This window comes from Monodon monoceros, unplaced genomic scaffold, assembly GCF_005190385.1.
Source record: "Monodon monoceros isolate NGI ecotype Baffin Bay Population unplaced genomic scaffold, NGI_Narwhal_1 Super_Scaffold_13, whole genome shotgun sequence".
Classification (NCBI taxonomy): Eukaryota; Metazoa; Chordata; class Mammalia; order Artiodactyla; family Monodontidae; genus Monodon; species Monodon monoceros.
In genome coordinates, this window is record NW_021703769.1 from 14,310,149 (window position 1) to 14,318,178 (window position 8,030).

At 53.8% G+C, this 8,030-nt stretch overlaps 1 protein-coding gene across 2 annotated transcripts in view; it reads left to right on the top strand.

The window, feature by feature from the left end:
• CDH22 (cadherin 22) overlaps positions 1-7,375 on the top strand; it is a 70,944-nt gene extending 63,569 nt beyond the window's left edge. Inside the window, exons 10-11 of one of the 2 annotated variants that reach the window (XM_029221279.1) lie at positions 2,919-3,170; positions 6,082-7,375. In XM_029221279.1, coding sequence (XP_029077112.1) covers positions 2,919-3,170; positions 6,082-6,647 — 818 coding nt within the window. In that variant the 3' untranslated portion in view covers positions 6,648-7,375. Of the gene's footprint in view, positions 1-2,915; positions 3,171-6,081 lie in introns of both variants that reach the window. The other variant, XM_029221277.1, reaches the window with a different exon arrangement.
• The last annotated feature ends 655 nt before the right edge of the window (positions 7,376-8,030 follow it).

Consider the following 8,030-nt stretch of genomic DNA (forward strand, 5'->3'; position numbering starts at 1 on the left):
ATTTTAGATTAGAGGCTCCCTTGCTTAGAAGGTAGGCTTAGCAAAGGCAGGGACCATGTCTGTCTTGTTCATTGCTGTATCCTCAGGGCCTAGAGTAATCCTGACCTATAGAGGGTGTTTAATTAGTATTCACTATTGAATAGATGGATGGTATGTCACTAGGTTGCTTCTTTGCCCATCAATCGATGGTCTCCTGTTGCCTTTAAGAAAATAACCCAATTCCTTACCATGGCCTCTAAGACTTTCTATTATGAGCCCCTGCCTCCCCCTCCAGCCTCTTCTTGACTCGCTCTAGTCATCATCCTTATCCCTCCAGCCGCAAAGGACTGCTCTCAGTTCCCTGAGTTCCTATGCCTCTTCTAACCTCAGGACCTTTGCACGGACTATTCCCTCCCCTAGAATTCATTGTTCAGGGCTCACAATAATATCATTTCTTCCAAAAAGTTCTCCAGGATCCCCCAGACTGGTCAGATCCTCTGTTAGATGCTCTTCCTATACTTTTCCTTCTTAGCACTCACCATCGTTTGCAATTGTACACTAAATTGTGAGTTTATTTGGTTAACCTTTGTCTCTCGCATCAGAATATGAGGCCAGATCCAGGACTATGGTTAATTTAGCTCCCCATTATTCCCCCCCCCCATGGCCAGCATGGTGCCGAGCACAGAGTAGTTACTCAATAAAGATTTATTGGATGGATGGATGATTCGATGGGTGGTTGGAAAAGGTAGCTATGCCACCAATTCACGGGATAAATTCAGACAAGTCCCTTCTCTCTGAGCCTCAACTTCCATGTCTGTAAAATGGGAATAGTGTTACAACTCTTGGTGGTTGTGAGGATTAAACATTTCTATGTATTTAAAGTATCTACCCAGTCCTCGATACATGAGAAGTATGCAGCCAATGCAAAGGAGTCCCACACCATTCCTTCTTTTCCTCATCTTGCCCTTGAGCCTTTCTTTCCCAGGGGAAGGCAGATGTTGTCACAGCTGGAGTTGACTCACCCTTTGGCAGGAGGGCTAGAGTTCAAGCCGGAGCTTGAGGAGCTGACCCAGGACCACCAGTTACCCTAAAAGATGTGGTTCATTCAAGCATCATTCTTCAAGGCTGGCTCAGTGCCAGGGAAGAGACAGGCACACGCTACCTTAACACAGCATGACAAGTGCTGTAACAGAGGTGTGCGTGGCGCCTGCACAGTCAGAGCAGGGAGGGGGAAGCCATAAATCCTTCCTTCCCAGGGAAGCGTAGAAAGGAGGCCACAGAAAAGAGGTGACATTTAGCTGGAGCATGACGGATGAGGAATTCGCCCAGGCAAGAAAGTGGAGAGGGTGTTCCAGCTAGCAGGAACTTAGTGAAAAAAGGCAGGGCAGCCTAGACAGAGCGCGGGCGTGGGGTGTAGCACGTGGGGGTGGGGCATGAAAAAATTAACAACCAGCATTCATGGAGCATTTCTACGTGTTAGGAACTGTTCTAAGGGTTATGTGCTAATTACACTCTTTAATCCTCACACCTACGTGATGCTATTTTCCTCCACTTCGGATGAGGAAACTGAGATCCAGGGAAGCTAAATGAGTTTCCCAAGCTAGTAAATGACCAACTCAGCATTAGTTATTAACATTTTTTTTTTTTTTTAGTTATTAACATTTTAATGGAAATTTTCAAAGATGTATACAAGTAGATAAAATAACACAATGAACTCCTATGTGCCCATCACATGAGCTTTAACCCATGACCGGTCTTGTTTCAGCTGGACCTCCAGTCCACTTCACAGGTGTGCCCAAGGTCACAAGTCGGCCCTTCCAAGGGCTCTTCTTCCTGCATTGTGTTCATGATGGGGAAGGCCAGGCAGGTGCACTGAACTGGGGGCTGCGGGGAAGAGGCTGAGTTAACTGGGACCGCAAAGCTGGGGAAGGGACCCAGGCTGTCAAAATCTGAGGTCAGGGAGACCAGCCTGAAGCCTGCGAGGGCAGAGAGAAGGACTCAGGAGGGAGGCCTGGGCCGCCAGCGGGAAGCGGGACCCCTTTTGTGGAACTGGCTGTCAAGGATGGGAGCAGCAGGGAGCTGGGCTCTGAGTACTTCTCGACTACCGCGTTGGCAGCCACCAGAATGACAGAGGGTCAGTGATGGCCTGGCCCATGCAGGAGAGGTGTGGAGGAGTCACCGGGGCGGGGGAGCCCGTGCTCTACACCCACCCCCCAAGTCCTGACTGGCACTCCCAGCACGAGGCCGAAGCAGTGCGACGAGTATGACTCATGTGAGTTCACTGTTCCCTCTGGCCATTGTGCATCAAAAGGAAAGAGACCGGTGAGGTGACCTTGGTACCCTGGGGCATCCCCAGCAGGCCCCAAGGGGCATGCCCCCGGCCCTCCAGGCTCAGCTCTTAAAGAGACTCCTGACAGAACGATGCCTCAGCCAAAGGCAGGTGCCAGCCCGTGTTCCCAGTCTTCTCTGATGACCCAGAGCTTGTCAGTGCCCAGGAAGCCACAACCCAAGGACCACAGGACCCCAGGATCAGGATGCATTGGGCAGCTGGGGTGGAATCTGAGAGAAAAAAAGGCTGTTGAGACAAAAGGCAAAAAAAAATCCTTTGATATAGCCAGGGACAGGACCTTGGCACCACTGGGGACAAAATCTTGGAATAGCTGAAAACAGAATTTTGAGACAGCTGGGAATAGAAGCTTAGGACAGCTAAGGACAGAATTGAGGGCTCTATGGCTGGGGACAGGACCTTCAGGCAGCTGGGGGCAGAATTTGGGGAGAGTCGGTAACAGAATTTTAGGAGATCAGGGAATAGACCCATGGGTCAGCTGGGAGACAGTAGCTGGGGGCAGAGTGAGGCAAATCCCGAGGTGGAATTGGGAGGTGACTGGGACGGGGGAGGCCGAACCCAAGTCACATACCACTCCGTTTCTTCGAAGCAGACAATACAGCCGCGGTGCACACGCAGCACATGGGCTTCAACCGGCAGGAGCAGGACGTGTTCTTCCTGCCCATCCTGGTGGTGGACAGTGGGCCGCCCACGCTGAGCAGCACGGGGACGCTCACCATCCGCATCTGTGGCTGCGACAGCTCCGGCGCCATCCAGTCCTGCAACACCACGGCCTTTGTCGTGGCCACGTCCCTCAGCCCCGGAGCCCTCATCGCCCTCTTGGTCTGTGTCCTCATCCTGGTCGGTAAGTCCACCAAGAGCCAGCCCCCCGCCCGACTGGCCCCCGTCCTTGGGCCCTGGATGTCCTTCCTGAGGTGCCTCCATGGGGGTCTCACTTTCCCTCCCCATCCTAGGAAGGGCTGGCTTGATTGATGTCCAGGTTCTAACCTGCAGCTCCTACGAGAAGTCTCCTAAGTACGGAGCAGCCCTACCACCAACTCCAGAAGGTGTCAGCCCCCAGCTGAGACTAAGTTCATGCTGGCCAACCCTCTACATGGCCCAAAGTCTCTCTAATTTTGAAAAACCAAGCCTATTTTTTAAAATTCTCTCATGTCTATTGTCCTATTTTAGTCTTTATGTAGTACTTTTAGTAAAAAAAGGGCTCTTGTGAACCTCACAACCTCTCAGCCAGATGTATCATCCCCATTTTTGAGATGACAAAACTGAGGCTCAGAGTCATTAAGTGGCTTGCAAAAGGGGACCCAGTTAATCTTCTGACTTGAAATCAGGTCTTTTCACCCTGTGTTCCCTGCTCCTTTAACTACCCCACCTGCTAGGAATCTAAACTGGGGGCAAAACTTTGGGGCAGCTGGAGTAAAATCTTAAGACACTTGGGGAGGGGGCAAAATCTACTTGGGTATCAGTTCCACCAGCAGCCAGCTGAACCCCCCAGAGTGCCCCCAGGGAAGAGGTCAATTTTTCAGGAGCTAAACTGGATTCAGGTGGCCACAATGCCGCCTCTCACTGTTAAAGCAGAAAGGCCTCACCTCTGTCCTGACTACTGGACGACAGCCAGAGCTGGAGGAACTCAAGGAAGGGCCAGATGGCAGGTCCCAGGTTTGCTCAGTTCCCTGGGAGATTCAGCTGCCTCCCACACCTCACCACCCACCCCTGGGACCTGCAGAGGTCCTGGGCAGGCCCCTCCTAGCTGGGAGGCCCCCCCTCCTCTCCACTCCCCAGCCCGTGGCTCAGAAACCCTTTTTCCAGAGGATGCACTTTACAGCGGTTTCATTTTCCGAGGCAGTGCAAACAAATTTCTGCCTAATTGCCCACAAACGAAGAAAGTGCACATCAGTGCTCTAAAGGTGACGGGCGGAATCACTGATCAGGCCTGGCACATCTGTCTCCTGCCGCCCGCGCTTCCCACCATCTGCTCTCACGGGCATCCCCCTCCGCAGCTCCCGGCCTCCAGCTTCAGAAGCCGACCATCCATCTTTCCCACTTCTCTCCTGACACCTTTCCTCCCTCCCAACCTGTCCCTGGATCCCACCTCCTTCCCGGTCATGATCCACCTTGTTAGGTCGTGAGCCAGCACCCTGCCCCATGGCCCTCGCAGCTGGTTCTGCCCACTGGCCTGGCCTGAGCTGTTTGGAGCTGCAAGAAGAATCCAGTGCCTGAGAGGATACCCAACACATGTCTGTCCATCCATCCACCCACCTATCCATTTAATTCTCTCATTTGCTCATCGGTTCCTAATTTATCCATCCAGTGAGTACCCCCACCCATGTGCTAAATTATTCTAGGCACTGGGATTCATCAGTGAATGAAAGATACAAAAAGCCCTGAATAACTGGAAAGTTGGGGTTGCCATCGCTGAGACTGGGAGACTGAGGGTGGGAAGGGGGAAAGATTATTCTTTCAAATTTGGACACATTAAGTTTGAGATTCTCCTGGTCAACCCCGAGGACTTGCTAGAGAGGAAACTGGATGTACAATCTAGATTTCAGGGGAGAAGTCCAGGCTGGAGGCTGCAATATGGGAGTTGTCAGCCTCTAAATGGAATTTAAAGCCACGAGACAAGGAAAGCGACAAGAGAAGGGGTGTGGAAAAAAGACCAAGGACTGAGTCCTGGGACATCTGATGTTAAGAAGTCAGAGAGGAAAGGAGAAGAGAAGCTTGCTTATAAGGTTGAGAACGAGTTATCAGTGAGGTGGGAGGAGGAAGAGTATGCAGAGTCCTGGAAGGCAAGTGAAGAAAGCCAAAAAAATTTGCTCATCCTTGCATCACCCAGGTCTCCATCCAATTCTTCATTCAGTCATTCATTCAACAAGCATGGTTCTCTTGCTTACTGCATGCCAGGCACCACTCTAGGGGAACGTTCCCCAGGTCCCGGAGGGCAGTTCACAGTGTGTATTTTGAGGCGGGGTGAGACTGACATCTTAACATGGCAGGGCCTGTGCTATGAATGAGCAGTGACTTTCAAACCTGAGCTGCCTGGGCATTACCTGCAGGCCTTATTGAAACAGACTGCTGGGCCCCACCCAGTAGATCTAGGACAGGACCTGAGAATTTGCATTTCTAATAAGTTCCCACGAGATGCTGATGCTGGTCCAGGGTCCGAACCAGGGTGATAGAGAGGAACCCCTCATCAGGGGAGCTTGGAGGTGATATCCTGAACCCGGCCCTGAGCTCTCAGGGAAGGGCTCCTGCAGGAGATATCTGGACCAGAGACCCAGAGGGCGAATAGGGTGATCAGGGCTTCTGGAGTGGACAGAGGAGGGCAAGGGTGAAAGAGAGGTCAGGGTCAAGGACATTTCACTCCCCCCAGACCTCAGCTGCCCCATTCCCATCGCCACCCCCCAGCACCCAGAGACCTCAGGAGGATGTATCTCTTCATAGAGTTAAGGATGGAGACCTCAGAGTTTGGGTCCAGCCCTCAACACCCATGAAACCTCTTAACACTGCTCTCTGTCCCCACCCCACCCCCAGTGGTGGCATAGGCTTGATTTGCACACCTCCCAAGATGGGCAGCTCACTACCTATCCAGATAGCCAGCTACGGTCTAACTGTGAGAAAGGTATTGTTGCACAGAAATCTAGGAAATTTGCATGAGCATTTAGGCTGAGCCAGCTCTGCAGGGGAGGAGGGAAAGGGTGGTCCCCGGACTGCCCTGGGGGGGCGCTGCCCTCACGCGCCCCCTTCTGTCTCCCGCGCAGTGCTGGTGCTGCTGATACTCACCCTCAGGCGCCACCACAAGAGCCACCTGAGCTCGGACGAGGACGAGGACATGCGGGACAACGTCATCAAATACAACGACGAGGGGGGCGGCGAGCAGGACACCGAAGCCTACGACATGTCGGCACTGCGAAGCCTCTACGACTTCGGCGAGCTCAAGGGCGGCGGCGACGGCGGCGGCGGCGGCGGCGGCGTGGGCCCGGGCGGGGGCCCGGGGAGCCCCCCGCAGGCCCGTCTGCCTTCGGAGCACCACTCGCTGCCGCAGGGGCCGCCGAGCCCCGAGCCGGACTTCTCGGTGTTCAGGGACTTCATCAGCCGCAAGGTGGCGCTGGCGGACGGGGACCTGTCGGTGCCGCCCTACGACGCCTTCCAGACCTACGCCTTCGAGGGCGCGGACTCGCCAGCCGCCTCGCTCAGCTCGCTGCACAGCGGCTCGTCGGGCTCCGAGCAGGACTTTGCCTATCTCAGCAGCTGGGGTCCCCGCTTCCGGCCCCTGGCCGCCCTCTACGCCGGCCACCGCCCAGAAGGCGAGGCCCCGGCCTCCTAGCCCGCCCTCCCTGCAGCCCAGGACCCAACTGGACCCCAGGACAAAGCACGTCCCCTGCTCACCCCCTTCCCCCAACCCTCCCAGGGCGGCGAGACAGGAGGGGGACCTTGTTCGGGCAGCGGACTCCCCGACGGCATCCCTCCCCTGGGGGGGCGGGGGGGGTTGGGCAGCTTTTGCCCAGAAGTGCGGGAATTATGACCAACATCATTAAAACTGCAGCGAGAACGGGCACTGCGTGGCTCTGGGGTTAGACAGGGAGAGAGGGTGGTGTGGATCCCTCCTGGCTTAGGGGAGACGCTGGGGGGAGGATGCTGCAGAAGTGCCAGCCCAGGAATGCCCCATCAGAGTTAAGAGGAAAGAAGGGCTGTTCATTTACTAAGCGCCTACTGTGTGCTGGGCCTGTACAAAGACCATCTTAGTCATCACACAAACCTTGAGGTGGGGCCCTGCAGGTAACAGTTGGAGAAAGAAAGCCCCCCAGAGAAGTGGCTGGGACCTGTCCAAGGACACCTTGCCAGTGTACCGTGGAGCCACAGCACTTACCGGCTACCTGGCCTTGGGCAAGTTACCTCTCTTCTCTGGGCCTCAGTTTCCTCCTGTGTCAAACGAGGCAAATAGCAGAACCTACCTCAAAGAGTCTTGAGGATAAAAAGGCTTCATATGTGTCAAGTGGTTAGGACAGTGCCTGGCACATAGTAGGTGCTCAATAAATGTTAGCCTTTGATACTGTTATTATCTTTGTTGTTATTAGAAGCCCAGCGTGTCTGCCTCCCAGATCTGAGCTCTCTCCCCCTTTTCCCAACATCTCCAAGGATATAGAAAACCTGACTATTGGTGTTGCTTCTGCTCTGAGTCGGGGATAGGGACGTTCCCAGAAATTGGAGAGCCTTCCGGTGTCTCAGGCGACACTGGAATACGACACCTGGCAGGCGTGCCAAGAGATGACAAGGTGGGCAGCTCCAGGACTTGGATGAAGTGGGAGGGTTGCTGGGAGATGGAAGGGTCAGAAGCCACTGAGTGTGATGGGGACCTTATCTGTTTGTTCTGGGAACCCAGCAGTTTCCCCATCCATGGACCCAAGTTAAGAACCCCAGGGCTAAGTCACCACTAAGAGCCTCCGGCTCTGAAACCATTTGATTATAAGATATAGGTTATTTGTCCTCCTGCCCCACACCCAAGTGATTAATTCATTCTACATTGATTGGCTGTGAATTCCAGCTCCTGCTAGGTGAGCATCCTTCATCAAGGTTCTCAACTGCTGAAGCCTCAGTTTCCTCATCTGTAAAATGGGGCTAATGATAGCCCCTACCTTAAAGGATGTTAAGAGGCTTAAAGGAGATAAAGAATGTTAAGCTCCGATCCCAGTGCCTTCCTGCCACATTG